At 47.1% G+C, this 17,704-nt stretch overlaps 1 protein-coding gene across 2 annotated transcripts in view; it reads left to right on the forward strand.

Moving 5' to 3' along the window:
- FSCN1 (fascin actin-bundling protein 1) overlaps positions 1–6,944 on the forward strand; it is a 29,867-nt gene extending 22,923 nt beyond the window's left edge. The window contains exons 4-6 of one of the 2 annotated variants that reach the window (XM_054994809.1): positions 1,094–1,218; positions 2,319–2,486; positions 3,928–6,944. In XM_054994809.1, coding sequence (XP_054850784.1) covers positions 1,094–1,218; positions 2,319–2,486; positions 3,928–4,130 — 496 coding nt within the window. In that variant the 3' untranslated portion in view covers positions 4,131–6,944. The remainder of the gene's footprint in view (positions 1–1,093; positions 1,219–2,318; positions 2,487–3,927) is intronic. The other variant, XM_054994810.1, reaches the window with a different exon arrangement.
- The last annotated feature ends 10,760 nt before the right edge of the window (positions 6,945–17,704 follow it).

The raw sequence follows: 17,704 nt of genomic DNA on the forward strand, positions 1-17,704 counted from the left end.
GTAGAGGAAAACCAGTTGTTTGGCTACTTATTGCCCTAACCACACACGTTTGAGATCACTTAAGTTAAAACAGAAAACTGTAAGCATTAAGTATCAAAATGATATAAAGACAAGAAACCTGCTAATTAAAAGCAGCAAATCAAGCACTGTTAGCTGAAGACATATGGCCACAAAGACAAAAGGGGGAAACACTGCAGGGGGAGAGGGGAGAATATAAAATGCCTGAGTTTTTTTTTTTAAAGCTCTTATCTGCTTGCAGAAAAAACAGATTCATTCCAGTTTTGCTCCAAGGATGGGCTTGGATCTCTTTCAACCCACAACAGGTTCTGCACCGAATGGTTAAGTGGATGATAGTAAAGAGTCCAGTAGTAGCTTTAAGACTAACCAACTTTATTGTAGCATAAGCTTTCGAGAACCACAGCTCTCTTTGTCAGATGCAACTTTATTGTAGCATAAGCTTTCGAGAACCACAGCTCTCTTTGTCAGATGTATGCATGATCAGATGTATCATACATCTGATGAAGAGAGCTGTGGTTCTTGAAAGCTGCTACTGGACTCTTTACTATTTACAGACTGACACGGCTAACTCCAAGTGGATGGTGGTCACTGTGTGACTGCTGAATTTGATGCTTACAGTGTGTGGCGTTTCCTCATCCACTTGTCTGTACTTGTCAGAAGTACTTGTCTGGAAGGGGTGGTGGTGGTGGTTTAGTTTTCTGCCACAGGTCCTCCTCAGAGATCTGAACCATCTGTTTATTTCTTAGGGCATCTAGGAACCTAGTGTCTGATAAGTATCGAGAATTGCTTAGCACCAATGTTTTAATCTTTTGAAATGTTGGAATCTAATCTGGCACTTTTGAAAGAATGTCCCCTGCTTGTGGACTCCAGCTGTCTGAAGCCCATGCAGGACTGCACCAAAGGGGGAAACGCCCCCCTTTCCTACCCCTGCACAACATGCAAACGGCCACTCTTGGCTTGGTTCATTGGCATGGGGCAGGAAGTTTGTGGGTGTTGCCTTTTCAAGGATCCTCCCCCCCCCCTCCCCAATCTGAATAGCATAACTTCTGTTGTTTTTGCTCCCCGACTGCCACAGCAGGAATGCCAACTGTTACTTCGATATTGAATGGCGCGACCGGCGTATCACCCTGAAAGCCTCCAACGGGAAGTATGTTACAGCAAAGAAGAACGGGCAGCTTGCTGCCAGCGTGGAAACAGCCAGTAAGAACTTGATGTTGGCGGGTGGGGGGGGTGTAGCTGAGATCAACGTGCTTTGTATACGTGAGGAGGCAGGACCAATCCCAACACGGCCAATTAAAAAGGAGCTTGGGAAGCAGGGCTGGGCAGTACATCTGCCCTGAGAGCCTAACTCGCTGTCAGGTGAAACAGAGAAGGCTGATTTCAACCTCTCTTACTCTGCTTTTGGGGGGATAGTATCCCTCAGGTTCTCCTTTGTGTATTAAACTTACAATGCAAGAGTACACCCTTGGCCTCTGTTCATAACGGTGGTGTAACTGGCCTGTGCTATGTGATCTGCATTGCAAGAATCCGGCAGGTGTTGGGCAATTGGACTCTGGAGTACAGGCCGCTGTCTGTCTGTCTGTCTGTCCCTGGAGTAGACGATACTTCGCTGAATGGTCTGCCTTGCTATAAGGCAGGCTAGGCTGCTATATTTAAATGACACAGGAGAAGACCGACTAGGTCCTCGTGCCGTCCGCACTTTCAGTAAGCCAGTCGTCTTGTTATCTGCCATTCTTCTGATTCCTGGGACTTCTCATCACATGTGATCACCCCCTACCAGGGTGAGGCTGGTTTACCAAGCGAGACTGGAGTTCCATCAAAGAAGAGCAAGATTAAAAAATAGTTCACCAGACACAGCCAAAGAACTTGCTTTGATCACAGCTTGGGAGCTCAGGCCTGCAGCACAGGATGTGTACCTATTGATTCCTTTGCTTCCTTTTAAATAACTGCAACCCCAGTTACTGTGCATGAAACTTCAGTGGATGTATTGTATACTGTGTTAATGTTATTGTTCTCTAGTCATGCGATTCCGTTTCATTGCATTGTTTATACTGGTCTTTCTTGCATTGTCTAATTCTCTAATCCACCTTGAGTCACAGTGAGGAAGGCAAATGATAAATAATATAAGGAAGTTAAACTAGCTCTGCTGTTTAGCGCTAGGTGATAAAATGGCTTTCAGCTGGGACTGAGCACTCAGTTTCACAGTATCTTTAGAAATTAAGCTCTATTTTGGGGTGGGAGGAATGAATGCATGCGCACACTGCAGCCTCAGGACAATATCTTCTGTTTTACCTGACCAGGTGAGACAGAATTCTTCCTAATGAAACTGATCAACCGCCCAATCATTGTCCTTCGGGGAGAACATGGCTTCATTGGCTGCCGAAAGGTGACCGGTACCCTGGATTCGAATCGCTCCTCCTATGATGTCTTTCACTTGGAATTCAATGATGGTGCCTATAATATCAAAGGCAAGTACTCAATTTCAGTTGTAATCCATTCCACCACCGCCGTCCCAGATTGACCTTTGCCACCACAGCCCCTGACTGCAGTAAAGAGTGACTACCATTCTGAAGAAGCAGAAACAAAGTGCAGAATTTGGAACTCTAAGCAGAACTAAGCTTCCCCAGAAAGTCTACATGAAATAAAATCAAAGCAAGTTACTAGCATTTATGATTGCAAAGTAAGTGGTCAATGCCTGATTCCTCCAAAGAAATTACCAGGGGTCATTTCATAGAAAAAGAACTGGAGGAACTCATTAGCATAACTTATTAGCATATCCCCTGCCCCTTGCCATCACTGGAAGTGTGTCATTAACATAACCGGTTTGCATGTGCCACACCCCCTGACATCACCTATCCTGGCTGTTTTGGACCCAACCCTGGCCATTCAGGGCCGAAATTAGGCGCAAAATGGCGAAAAGGGGGCCGAAAAGGGGCTCACAATGGTCAGGATCGGGCCGCTGCTGAGTGGCAGAGTGATCCACCACCCCTCAGAGGCCCAATCCGGGCCGTTTCAGCCCCAATCCAGGCTGAAATGGGCCCAAAATGGCCGAGAGTCAGGTGGGCGGGGCCACCTGACATGTGACCTCTTTGGGGAACTGCTGGAACTGCGTTCCTGTGCATTCCCCCTCGAAATGAGCCTTGCAAATGACAGATTAAGATTTCCAGGTGGTGAGGGTGCCGCACAGTTCTCTTTCTCTCCCATTACCAGCAGAATTACAGAAAATATTAGCATCTGCAAAATTGGATTAATTGGAAAAATGAGCCTTACTTTGGTTGCTGAATTTTAGTTTCCATACTGCAGAATTTCAGTAGTTTTTTTTTTTTTAAAGTGGAGTATTCTCACTTGGTTATAAAATAGTCTTCAAAAGGAGTAAATCATATTGCCAGGGGTGGCCACAGCTTGTTTCCATATTGTAAGGTTGCTGTTGAACCCAGGGCTTGTTTTCTGGGGAAAGAGGTGGTGGGACTCAGTGGGTTGCCGGCACAGGGGGGCAACTCCTGGCAGGAGGTGGTGCCCCTGCTACCACATGCGAGCGTGGAAAGTGCGCGCACACTCCCAGGACCACACAATGACATTACTTTGGGTCAGCTGGAACAAGGGGGGAGTTTTTTAAAGTTTAAATCGCCCTTGGCGAAAATGGTCACATGGCCGGTGGCCCCGCCCCCTGATCTCCAGACAGAGGGGAGTTGAGAGTGCCTTCCACACTGCTCGGTGGCGTGGAGGGCAATCTCAACTCCCCTCTGTCTGGAGATCAGGGGGCAGGGCCACCGGCCATGTGACCATTTTCAAGAGGTGCCAGAACTCCGTTCCCCCGCGTTCCAGCTGAAAAAAACCCTGGTTGAGCCTCAGGGAAGGCTTGCCGTGAGTCCATTCCAATAGAGATGCTGATCTCCGTTTCCCCTGCAGATTCCACTGGGAAATACTGGATGGTTGGCAGTGAGTCCTCTGTCACCAGCAGCAGTGACGTGCCCGTGGACTTCTTCTTTGAGTTCTGTGATTATAACAAGGTGGCCATCAAGGTGAACAACAAATACCTGAAGGGTGACCACGCCGGTGTCCTCAAAGCTTCAGCCGACTCCATCGACTCCTCTACCCTCTGGGAGTATTAAGTGCACTTTAGCCTCCTCCTTTCCCTCCCCTCTGTACTCCACGCCTCCCCTTTCCGTTGCCAGTTCTGGGTATCTCTCTCTGTCTCTCTCTCGCTCTCTTTTTAAAATGTTCTGATGTCTTTTTTCCTTTTTGAAAAAGGGGAGCTAATTTTCAGACCAACCTGCTGCTTCTCTCCTGCTGTAGAATCGTTAGATGGATCTTCTCTCTCTCTCTTTTTTTAATGTGAGAGTCTCTGTAAAACTGGAAAGTAACCTGGGGGGGGGGGGAAACCCCGATGCACTCTGTGTAGATTTGGGGGTTTGGTTTGTAAAGATTAGATACCAAACCCCACCTTGTCTTGGCATCTCTGCGGGTCCTTGATTTCTGATTTTTTTAAAGGGAATGAAAACTGCCTCTCTGCTGTACATAGCAGTACCAGCCCCCTCTGCTGTCTCCTAGAGTCTCCCCAGGGTTTTGGAACCATGCTGGGCTTCCCCATGAGAGGGAGCCCAAGCTTAGGAGTCTTCTTGGGAAGATGTCAGTCACCGGTGTCCGTTGATGCGACCTAATGCCGGTGAAATGGTTAATCCTGCTTCGGCCAGATTTCTTTCTGGAGTAGCATTCTTTAGTGGCGGATCTTGTATCCCACCCATCCACCCTTCTTGGCTGTCGACCCCCAAGTAAAATGCCTCCAAAGCAGAGCAGATGTGGTGGGGGTGTGGTTTTTTCTGACCCATGGAGTGGGTGGTAATAGTAAGTTGATTAGGTGGTGCACTGAAAGGGCTAGAAACTTGGTCCTGGAAACTGCTTTTGGAGGACCAGGATTCCGGAGGAGCTGCAGCTGCTCATTTCCTAGGAGACTGAACTTGTTCATCTTCTGCTCTGAGCTTTTTTGCCCTTTGTGCTTCTAAGTGCCCAAAGAGCCTCTTGGAGCTGCTCTTAAAGTTCTGACAACTGCACTGAAGCTGTTGATACTGCCTTACCGTTCCTCTCCTTCTCTTGGAAGGTGCAAGTAGTAGTTAGACTTTCTCTCCCTTTCCTCCTTTTGTTTGGTATCCTAGAGGAACCTTGGCTACCTGAAGTGTATGTTGAACATCAAACTGCACATCATCTGAATCTTTCCCTCTCTGGGGGAAAAGTCTCAGCCACTTTAGTCTGCTGCTGCCAGAATTAAGATACCGGTTGCCAGCAGCTGCCTCCTGCAGTGGGGTTTTAGAGTTCAGTTTGGCCCCTGAAGATTGCCCCAGTTATTGGGGGGCCTGCACTAGGATAGTACTGGGAACTGCGCGCTCCGTCCTGCCCTGGCCATAAGTGACCTCTCTTGCTGGCTCTGCTTCGGAGTTCAGTGTGCCTCCAAAAACCAGCCACATCTCACATTTTTTGGTGCATGAGGTGGGGTACTTTTGGGGGAGGAGAGGAAGAGCCCGATTTCCAGCTCCTTCCTAGGGGAGGAGGAGTTGTGCTCCATCTGCGTGTTCTCTTCCTCTTTCTCCTGGTTTCCGGTCACTTTCTGGCAGTGGCTGCAAAGCAGTTTGCTAACCTCAGTTGACAGAATAGAAAGCTTTCTGATTTAGCAGTGTTTGCACAGCAGTGTGTGTCTCATTCATGGTGTCGCAACTTCTTACTGGAATCCCTCTCCGCCCAAATTGTTGTGTTTGTGGGTGATTTTTAAGGCTTCCATTTCAGACTTGCGTCTCTCACTGGCTGACTCTCTTTGTCTGCACATGGGTGTACTTCTTGGAGGGTTCTCCAAGGCTTTTCACCCTGGTAGGTCACTCCAATGATGTCACCCTCCGGTTGCATGGAAACAGATGACCAAAACAGTGTTTTTTAGATCTATTTATATAAGCTCTCCCCAGAACCATCCTCCATTTGTAATAGGTTTGCAGTACTGTATGATCCATGCGGACATGTGTAAAGTGTTGCTTTAGAGTTCAGAACATCTGCAAAAAAGTTGTGTGCACGTGCTCATATAAACACACACAACACCCTCTTTTCAAGGCCTTATTGGGGGTTATCTGTGTTCCCGTAAGATAACTTGGATGACTTCTTCTTCAGCAATCTCTTGCTCAGCATGTCCCTTTCTCAACATATACTGTTGGTGTGTGTGGGCAAGGGGTGGTACTTCAGAGGAAAAGGTGCTCTTCTATCTCTATGGCGGAATCATTAAGTCAGCCCACCGCACTAGGCCTTGTGAAGTACATAACAGTACAAAACCCTCCTTGAATCTTTGTCCTTGCTGAAGAGGGAGAGACTCATCCTTGTAATTGCTGGAAGTAGAGGAGGAGGAGAGTATAATGAACCTTCAGAATATCCCCCCTGTCATTTGAAGGGGTTCTCTCTCCATTTGATGCTTGGTGCTAAATTCTCACAAGCAACTGGAATTATTTGCCTTTCTGAGTAAAGGAGGATCTGATCTGGACGACACTGGAACCATTGCCTGGGTTAATCTGGAATTTTGAGAAACGTGGAGAACTTGCTTTTAAATAAAATGCAGCTTTAGGAACAAAGATGGCTGCCGGAAGGCCTGAGGGTCAGTTGCTCAATACAGGCCAGCCTTCGCATTTCTTTCCCCTTGGAATTCTTTCCTTCCCAGCTGACATTTTGAGTCACGTAACACTCTGGCTTTCCCCATCTGGCAATTTAAGCCTGAAGTTCTCCTTGCCTTCTTCCTTTGCTGTTGTGGTTCTGCAAAACATCTCACACTCTTGGTCTATTTTGTTAAAAGTTTCTTTTTCTTTATTGAATTTTTTTGTAAGTGCCATTTGTATAAGAAGCTTCAAATGGAGAAAAAAGTGACAAAATAACGAATAAAAACCCCTGCATTCAGATAAGAAAAATAATGCTTTGTGGCTTTTCTTCATATTAAAAGTTCTGTCGTTGTATCTGCACTGCAGATTAAACCATTAACACCTCTTTTCCCCAAGATCCACCGTTGCCACCCTTGGAGAGCATCCTAAGTGTATTCGGTGCTGTTGCCAGACGACAACTCCCAGAGTTCTTTTAAGTGAAGGCATGGCAGCATTATCAGTTTAACACCAAAGTAAAAGCTTCTGTTTTATCAAAAAGGCAAACGTTTTGCTTTTCCATTGCACATAAACCTGCTTTGTCTCAGTCTCAGAGCTGGAACCCTGGCGGCTGTGGTGAGCAGCGACACACATCCTTAGCATCCACTTTTCCTTTTAGACTCCCTCTAACACTCGAGCCCTATTCACGAGCAGGCCTTTGGTCTACAAATTAATGCTTCTGTTTTATAGGGGAATTTGGGTATGCAACCCTACAGAGTTATTGCACGGTCCCTGAACCATTCCACCCCTGGTTTGCTGAGGTAGCTGGGCTTTGGATTCAGCCACTTGAGAGCGATGCCCATCTTCTTCAAAAGCGACATTTGGATAGTGAATGGGCCAAGCTGACTGGTACGCCAGGCAGAGGCAGGCAATACTATCTTGACTTGCAGTTACTCATCCCCAATGCAGGCACATGAATGATCTTAAAAAACAAAGACCTACCTATTGATGAGGGAGGGGAGGGGCTGGGTTTCCCTGGCAGCAGCAGCCAGGACCCACTTCTACTCTCTTCATTGCTTGGTCGGCAAGATTCCCACTTGACTAGTGTGTGTGGGGGGGGGGTATGAGAGGAGAGTTTTCTGCACTTGAGGGTCTCTGCAAACAAGCTGTATGAAAATATTAAAAGAAACGGGTTAGAGAAACAACGTTAGAATGACCAACTCTTCCTGAGCACCAAAATAAAAGGTTTGCAATACACATCCATCACACCTGCTGCTTTGCCAGGTCCATGTTGGGAAATTCCTGGAGATTTGGGGGGATGGAACCTGGAGAGGGGGGGTTGGGGAGGGGGGGACCTCTGCTGGGTGTAATGCCATGTAAGCCACCTTCCAAGTCAGCCATTTTCTCCAGGGGAACTGATTTTTGTCACTTGGAGACCAGTTGTGATTCCGGGAGATCTCCAGCCACCACCTGGAGACTGGCAACCCTATTTGAGACTCGACTTTCATTTAATGCGAGAAACCTTAACGTAAACATGCAAAATAGTAAAAAGTCCCTTAAGACTAACCACCTTTATTGAGGCATAAGCTTTCAAGGATCTCAGCTCCCTTCATCAGATGCAGCTTTATTATAGCATAAGCTTTCGAGAACCACAGCTCTCTTCATCTGATTCATGTACATCTGACGGAGAGAACAGTGGTTCTCGAAAGCTTATGCTACAATAAAGTTGGTTCGTCTTAAAGGTGCTACTGGACTTTTTACTATTTTGCAAGTACAGACTTAACACGGCTAACTCCTCTGGATCTATAAGTTAAAGATGACCACCAACCACAATGTGTCCATTGTAGCAAGGGGTGGGGGAATGGAGAGGAGGAGGGCTAGTTTCTAATAACAGTTGGTAAGGTTTGCACACCCAGTTGGTGGATTTGATGCTTCTAATCCCAGCAGCTGCCTCTTGCCACTCCCAATCTTAATCCCTGTGCTAAAGCAGTTTGGAGCTGCATCTGAAAGAGCAGCAGCAGCAGAAGATGCTACTTCCTTGAGAAGAAGAAGCATCTTTCGGGTTCCGGGCCAGTGGCTATAAGAGCAGACAGACGAGCTTCCCCCTGCCCCCCAAACTCCTTGCTGTGCCCCTCCTGGGACAAAGTTCTGGGAACAGTAAGAATGCCGCTTCTGACCTAGGGATGCCCGCCAACATCTCTTAGGGTTTGACACCCCCTCCCCCACATATTTCTGTTGCATCGCAGGCACTACAAGTCACTGGAATATAATGGAGACGTTTCTTACATGTGCAAGCAGCTGCAAACACAAGGAACCACTGTTGCTTCACAAGAGCTTGTAATAATGTGACTATTAGGGATAAAATGAAGAAATTCCCCCAGGTGGTGACCATCAGGCGCTATTTTCAGCCCAGTGAACAGCTGGGAAGAGTTTTGTCCCCTCCCCCAACAGTTACATGAATCATGGAGCCAGCCACTGGCATGGCGTGCCGTCCAATTTGCTCCAGCCAAGATCCCTTATGGCTGTGTACGCCTTCTAGCTGGTCTGAGTAATAAACTCTAAAACACGTTATTTAGCCGTTCATGGCCAGGACTGAGGGCTGCAGTTCTGCAGGATCCATTTTGCGGGGAGGGGTAGGTTACTAAGCATAAATTTTCTAGATGGTATGACTGCAAATCTGTGTCTGAAAAGTGTGTAGGGAAAGCTGAAATCCCAAGAACTTTTGAATAGCACTACTGCCTTAGGTTGAGGAGCAATAAGCTAATATGTCTTCAGTCCCTTTCTATCCCATTTCCCCTCCATTCCCAAACTGGAACATACATATTATATGAAACAGTAAAAACAGCAGAATGTATGCTAAACCAGAGCATATGGAAAACAGCTAACTGGGCATAATTTATGCAGGCTTTCACATTTTCCTTTCTGTCCTGCAGATTTTCTAAACAGTTCATAAAGAATTGCACTGACTGGCTTTCTAAGCCTCCTGCTCACACAGAGTAAAAGAAATGGTTTTAATATTAAAATGTGTATATAGCACATTCAAAATGCTTCATGTACATACATTACAGTAGTATTGTCAACAACAGCCCTGTCGTGTAGTCAAGTATTAGCCTTGTATTACAGATGGTGGGCTGGGGAGTAGAAAGGCTTGTCTCAGGGCTCTACAAAGCTCACAGGAGAGAAGAAACGGTTCGTCTTCACAGCTTGCACCTTTAGCCACTGCATTTCCTGAAGGAACACTGAAGGTTATGCTGGATTTGATTCCACCCCCCTTTTCAGAGGCTAAATACATCACAACATGACATAGGAATTGGTGAGGAGGGGCTAATTCTCTCCCCCCCCCACACCTAAGCAGTGAAGAAAAAGTTGTGTGTTTTCAGGGCAGAGGCTGTTACCACACCAGCAAACCTCAGACAAGTTGCTAAGGGCAACAGATGCCGCAGTAAGAGGCTGGTTTTTCCAAACAACTCTTGCCTTTGAGCAAGCATTTGCTTTAGGCTGATCCTGCACTGGGCAGGGGGTTGGACTAGATGGTCTGTATGGCCCCTTCCAACTCTATGATTCTATGATTCTAAGCATCTTCCCATGCTAGCTGCAAAATGCCAGCTTCAAGGAAGAAGAGGAAGAAATGCTGCACGGGTTTTCTTGTTCTTCTCCATAACAATGCTGTATCTGTTTTTAACTTCCACCCAATGCAGCTCTGAAACTGTGAGCTTTGCACTGGAAGGCCTAAATATTAAGCTGTTGTAGGGTACCAAGAAGATCCATGCTGCAAGAAATAAGTTAGCAGTGTGGGATGGCTGAAGGGCCCAGCTGCCTTTTAACCTGGGCATAATCCTCACACACAGCAGCAGAACCTGGTCCACCTGTTTCTGAATTGTGCCTCAACAGCATGGCATGATCAAACACTCCTCCGTCCTATCGAGAGGATTATACCCCTGTCCTGTACCTAGAAAACTAGCTGCTCAGGAAGATGGCCAAACTAAAATCCTACTCCAACTCCCAACTAGGTTTCTCCCAAATCAGATACTTCATCTTACATGCAATTTATAAAGCCCAAAACAACTAAGAGGAAGAGTGCTGGGGAGAAATGCAGCGATTAGCTCTTTGTAAGGTATCTCTGCTCTGATCCTGAGAATTCCACTGCCTTTTTAAACATTGCCAAAAACAGAATATTCCATTAAGTAAGTGCAATATCCCCTCTTGCATGGAAAATGTGGGTTACTGGACTGCATAATAGGTAATATTGACATTCTTTAAAAGATTTGGGGGCTTACTTGGCATCTGGGCTTGTTTATCTAGAAAATTAATACCCTGTCTTCCCTTTCAAGCATGCTCAAGGCGGTTTACAATAAAAACAGGAATTGTCATATTAAAAACAGACAACACTGCAATTAAACCCATAAAAGATATCACAAGGCAGAACAAAGCAACCAAACTAAGAGCTGTAATTAAACACAAGGGCAGCGTACCCAGAGACCTCCGAGTAAGCAAAATGCAACCGTTTAATTCCTTTTCAAAGGTGTTTTGATAAAAACGAGTCTTTAGCAGCCCCAGAAAAGACAAGGCCAGCTGTACCTCCACATGACTAGCAACATTTTGGAAGTGAAAACAGGGACATGATTGTGACACCCTAATTCTCAAAGGATCACGGCCACACACATGCACAGCTGAAGATTTTAATCCACCCTCTTTAGGCTGGATTTCTTCACTTGGCAACGTCCACCAATTTAAAAGCCAGAAAGGGTTTTTCTTTTGATTCAAGAAAAGCTGGGTTTGGGGTGGGTGGGAATTGTCCTAAAACAGATTACCAGCTGCAACTAGAAAGCTGTATCTAGTACGGTTCTTTACCAGTCCTGCAAATGTGGAGACATCCTTTCTCCTCTGGAAGATTCAGTATCTGGAGAGAATTGAACCCAGGAATGGATTGCTGAGCAATGATAAATCTAGCAAATCTCATCAACATTTTAAAATAAGGACTCCCTGAAAAGACAAACACAGACAAGAGGAGCAGTGTTTTTCCCAGAGACACACTCATGCATACTGAAACACACATCGGAATGCAAGCTTTGAGTCCACTGGCACCTTAGAGGTTCAGGGTATGAGCTTTCAAGAGTCAGAGCTCCATTCTTCAGATATGAAGAAGTTTTAGTCATATCTGATGAAGGGAGCTCTGTCTGTCAAAAACTCGCACTCTGAAAATCTTGTTGGTCTCTACAGTGCCACTGGACTCACATCCTGCTGTTCTACTGCAAGACCAACAGGGCTACCCACTTGAAACTAACAAATAGGAAAGTCACTGGTGAATGGCAACTGTTGCAACACGCACACAGTGGCAAAGAGTTCCACAAGCAAAGGGCAACCTTTGAAAAGGGCCTTTTGTCTACTACCTGCTAGCTTTCCTAGCTTTCTCACTGAGACTCAAGGCGGATTACACAGAGTGAGAGTAGTAAAGTCAGTATTAAGTACAGTTTCATAAACAATGCCATAGGGTAAAAAAACACACGTTGACAAAGACATGGCATTAGCAAGAATCCAATACAGAGTTGAAGAAATGCTGAAGCAGAACATAAGCAATTCTAGGGCTGACACAGGAGCACATATTTAAAGCAACAGATAGTATGTAAGGCAACATAGTGGTGAAGTCTATGGGTGAAGTCTGTGGTCCCTAACTCATTAACAGAGAATCTGAGACCCTTCCCTACAATGCACAAGCCTTTTTGCATCATTTGCAGAAAGCCAGGAGAGTGGGGGGCTCTCCTGACCTCAGACAGGCTGTTCCATAGGGTAGGGGCCACCACAGAGAAAGCTTGTGTGTCCTGGGGGGGAGGACAAAAACTAAGCCACTCTGCCTCTGTCGCTTATGATGCCCTTTGCTCAAGGCCCCATCTTTGGCAGGCCTCCGTCCAGTCCTGCCCCACCCAACACAATTAGCCACCAACAATGGAGCAGCTCACTTTATAGAGCCCCTCGCTTGGATAAGGCCAGTGGTCCTCACGGGGCGGGGGGCGTCTCATTGCCATGGTGATGAATGACTTGACACAGGAGAGGAAAGGACAGCCAGGATGCACAGGGAAAGACAGAGCCTGTGTTGGGGTGGGGGAGGCGCATGTTCAGATAGGAGAGGTGGCTGGTCTCTTGGTTGGGGAGGAGAGAAAAAGATGTCTGAAGGGACAATTCTCTACATAAAGCAAGCTAAGGTACAGGGCTTTTCTTCTGAGAAAAGGAGGTGGTTGCCAGCACAGGAGGCAACTCTTGGCGGGAGGTGGTGGCCCTGATATCACATGCATGCGCGCAAAGTGCATGCATGCTCCCAGGGCCAATGATGTCACTTTGGGTCAGCTGGAACAAGGGGGGAGTTTTTAAAAGTTTAAATCGCCCTTGCTGAAAATGGTCACATGGCAGGTGGCGCCACCCCCTGATCTCTAGATAGAGGGGAGTTCAGATTACCCCTCTGTCTGGAGATCAGGGGGCAGGGCCACCAGCCATGGGACCATTTTCAAGAGGTTCCTGAACTCCGTTCCACCGTGTTCCAGCTGAAAAAAAGCCCTGCTAAGGCACATTTTGTCATAAAATAAAATGGGAGGGAGGCACGTTGTGCTCTTACAGCTGAAAAGATTTATTTTAGTAGATCAGAAATGCCACCCTCAGAAGAGCTCATGCCTGGATACCCTGTGCATTAAACTTCCTTCTGTCTAACCATGCTTTGTGGAAAGTCAGCCTGAAATGTAGGAATCCCGCTAAAATGGACGAACGTTGGTGTGGTTTGTTTCAGCATACTAAGTGCTGGCGGGCTGAGGCCTAGCTGAGCCATCCAGTCGCTGCAAATTAATAACACCTGTAAGCACTTTAGTCTCAAGTGAAAGGCCTTGAAGACCAGTCTTGGAGAAGCTCCTTATCTCACCCTCCCTGTATGTTCTCATTGCAGTCATGCCAATTAGTTGCTGAACCCTGATGGGATCAGTGACTCATACAGTGACAGAACAGATACCCTCCTCCAAGAGTGGGCAGTTCTGCTGCATCTGCCTAGTGGTAACTGTATAACTCCTCTCCAGAGCCCGTTAATTTGTGTTGCCCTTATCTTCATACATACACTCAACCCTTTCTCCTGAGTCTTCAGAGTTGCTGGCTAGGCCTGAGCCCATATGGTTGCCAGTCTCCAGGAGGTGGCTGGAGATTTCCCAGAATTACAACTGGTCTCCAGGTGACTAAAATCAGTTCTCCTGGAGAAAATGGCTGCCTTGGAAGGTGGCATTATATCCAGCTGAGGTCCCTCCCCTTCCCAAACTCCACACTCCCTAGGCTCCACCCCCCAAATCTCCAGGAATTTCCCAACATGGATCTGGCAACCCTAGTGGCCCATCCTCCTCAATGCGCCTCCCCAAGCGTGGCCTGGGAAAGAGGCCTGCTGCCTCTGCACTTGACTCAAGACACTTGACAGCTTTGCCCAATATTATCACAATCCTTACAACAGCCAGGGCTTTTTTTCAGCAGGAACGTGGTGGAATGGAGTTCCGGCACCGCTTGAAAATGGTCACATGGCTGGTGGCCCCGCCCCCTGATCTCCAGACAGAGGGGAGTTGAGATTGCCCTACACGCCGCTCGGCAATCTCAACTCCCCTCTGTCTGGAGATCAGGGGGCGGGGCCACCAGCCATGTGACCATTTTCTCCGAGGGCAACCCACTGAGTTCCACCACCTCTTTTCCCAGAAAAAAAGCCCTGACACCAGCCCTGTGACGTGAAACAGAAATCAAGAGGCCAGGGTTATTCTTGGTTAGTCTTAAAGGTGCTGCTCTATTTGTTTCAGTTTGCTACTACAGACAAACACAGGTAACCCTTTGGAATGAACAACTATGCAAGGCAGGCAATGTTTCCCCATATTGTGGGGTGAAGGTGGTGGCCTGAATGGCTTGCTTACGGCCACCTACTGAATTTGCAACACAGGCAATATTTGACCCAGGGACCTCACAGACTGCAGCTCTTTTCTGTTTCACCCCACCAGCTCCCTGGTTTAATTAATATTAAACAAACACGGGCTATTACGTGGGACAGAATTTTGCCAGTGGTTATACATGGGCTGACTGTCAACCAGATCCCCCCATTTATTATTTCGGCCTTGCTGCGTACATATTTAATGCACTTTCCCCACCCCCTCACCAAGCATCCTAGCTGAACCCGGGCACACCATGCTTTCCCAGAGGTGAAGAGGGAAAAAGGTCTCTGACCTTGAATAGTAAATGCAGCCCCCCCCCCACTCCCATTTCATGCCTCCAGGGGGTCAGGCTGAGCTTTGATGCTGCTCTCTCTCAGCTGGCTTTGTTCAGCAGAGCCTCCCCTCCGAGACGCTACTGCAGGTTCTTCCCTTCCTTGCTATTCCCCCCCACCCCCCACTAAAGCTTTTGGACAGATCAGCGATGCCTCCCCCAAGCTGCCCTTTGGTCTTGGAAACAGCTCCAGCACTCAACAGCCCCACTCACCTCCTTTGGGGCGGGGGGCATATTTTAGCTAGCATGATACCTCATGCTTCTAAATTGGTTTCAGTCATTCCAAATGTAAGATACAGGGCTGGTGGCCTTCATAGAACAGAAACACAAATGAGGGGCCCAGAAGCACCTTAGGGAGGAACAAAACATAATCCTGCAAAAACTAGAACAAGTGTGTTGGATTAGGATCCGGGAGATGCAGGTTGAAATCCCCGCTCTGTCATGGGAAGTTGCTGGGCAACCTTGGGCTATATTGTGTACTGAGCCTGGAACTCAGAATGATTTCAGCCCACAACGATTTCAGCCAAAACAATGCTCTTTATTGCAAGCCAGAAGACAAACAACAACAGATGCTACTCACTAGATGGCACTACACAGACAAGCACAGAAACCCCGCCCCAAGAATAGCTGGTAACCAATAGGAACACATACTTTAGAATGCCTTCATTTGCATGAACTATATACAATGTATTATACACGCAGGCCACTGATTGGTCTTTATTGTAGAGGACCGATTGGCTGCTGCCTACGGAAAGTACCCAATGAACGTGCAGACAAATGTAACCAATGACAGTGAAGTGCAGGCAATTGTAACCAATGGGGATGAAGTGCATTAGGAACCTTGACATGTTATGAAGCTCAACACAGTGCATAACATTAAATACATTCCATATAGCAATTGCCTTAGAGGCCTTGTTTGGCCTAACTCAGCCCAGTACAGAACAGGCTAGTTACCTATTCTCAGCCTAACCTACGTCACAGGGCTGTTGTGGGGATAAAGGGGAGGAGAAGATAATTATTTAAGCCACTTTTATCTCCCCATTGGGGAGAAAAGGGGAAAGAAAGAAAGAAAGAAAGAAAGAAAGAAAGAAAGAAAGACCTCTGAATTCCTGTTCTATTTTTCTCCAAGAGAATAGAAGATAGGCATCTCTCTCCACAGGGCTGGTGCTACTTTATCACCTCCAAGTACATCCATCCCTTCCTGGGCCCATGCCAATGCTGCTGTGCCAACGCTGTAGGGACTTGGCTTGGACCCAGCAAGGTCGTCGTCGTTGGCACAGGATAGGAAGGGATGGCTGCCAGTGAGCCAGCACTTCCCTCGTCTCGCCACCCCAAGAAGTCACTTCTGCAAGTTGGCCAGAGAACTGCCTTTGTATCTTAATGTTAAAAGAAAACTGCAACACCTGCGATTGTTTTTCTTAAAAAGACACAGGAATATAGACTATTTTAAAACTGCATGTGCTGGGGTTGCCAGCCTCCAGGTGGTAAACAAATCCAAGAGGGGGTGGTCCCAAGCAGAATGAGACAAGGCGATGAATAGGACCACGTGAAGCAATGCAGTGATAAATAAGGTTTTAATGTTCTCTTCTTACAACTCTCTGGTTGATCTTGTTTTACTGTCGTGCCTTATATTTGAGTTTTGAAGAAGAGAACATTAAAACCTTATTTATCACTGCATTGCTTCACGTGGTCCTATTCATCACCTTGTCTCAGCCTCCAGGTGGTGGCTGGAGATCTCCCCTAGAATTACAACTGATCTCCAGGTGACAAAGGCCAGTTCCCCCGGAGAAAATGGCTGTCCATCCATTCCCCAAACCCCACCCTCTCCATGCTCCATCCTCAAAATCTCCAGGAATTTTCCATCCTGGAGCTGGCAAGTCTAGCATGCCCACCTGGGGTACATCGATTAGGGAGTCCAGTCGGCCTAGGCCTGTGGAAAGCAGCGGCCAGGTTGGCACTTCTGTACTAGGTTCATGTGAAAAGAAAATTCCAGAAGCAGCCATGGGGCAGCTACCTCAGAGAGTAGACTTGGGATTGTGTTGCTGAGGGAGAGCCATAACATGAGGGGAGCGATTTCCCACCCCAGGGACTAAAAAAGCTCCCCTTCTTAAGTGGTAATAATCAGCGCCATCCGTTTTCTAAGGGCTTTTGGCCCAGCAGTTCTTGAAGAGAGAGAGAGAGAGAGAGAGAGAGAGAGAGAGAGAGAGAGAGAGAGAGAGAGGTTCTTGTCATGTCTTAGAGTTGCCAGCCTCCAGGTAATAATAACATTCGATAATAATAACATTCGATTTATATACCGCCCTTCAGGACAACTTAATGCCCACTCAGAGCGGTTTACAAAGTGTTATTATTACCCCACAACAATCACCCTGTGAGGTGGGTGGGGCTAAGAGAGCTCAAGAGAACTGTGACTCGCCCAAGGTCACCCAGCTGGCTTTGTGGAGGAGTGGGGAATCAAACCCGGCTCTCCAGATTAGAGTCCCGTGCTCTTAACCACTACACCAAACTGGCTCTCAGGTAGTGGCTGGAGATTTCCTGGAATTACAACTAGTCTCCAGGCCACAGAGATCAGTTCACCTGGGGAAAATGGCTACTTTGGGGGATGGACTCTATGGAATTATGCCATGCCAAGGTCCTTTCGCTCCCCAAACCCCTTTCTCCAGGTTTATCCAGGTTTTACTCCCCAGATCTCCAGGAATTTCCCAATTTGGACCTGGCAACCCTATGTCTGAGCCACATCCATGCCAATATCGATGCTGTTTGTCAGCAATGCTAACCTGTTGTCCTGAACCAATGCTTCATGCTGTAACTTGCTATAACTT

The sequence above is a fragment of the Eublepharis macularius genome, chromosome 12 (genome assembly GCF_028583425.1).
Source record: "Eublepharis macularius isolate TG4126 chromosome 12, MPM_Emac_v1.0, whole genome shotgun sequence".
Classification (NCBI taxonomy): Eukaryota; Metazoa; Chordata; class Lepidosauria; order Squamata; family Eublepharidae; genus Eublepharis; species Eublepharis macularius.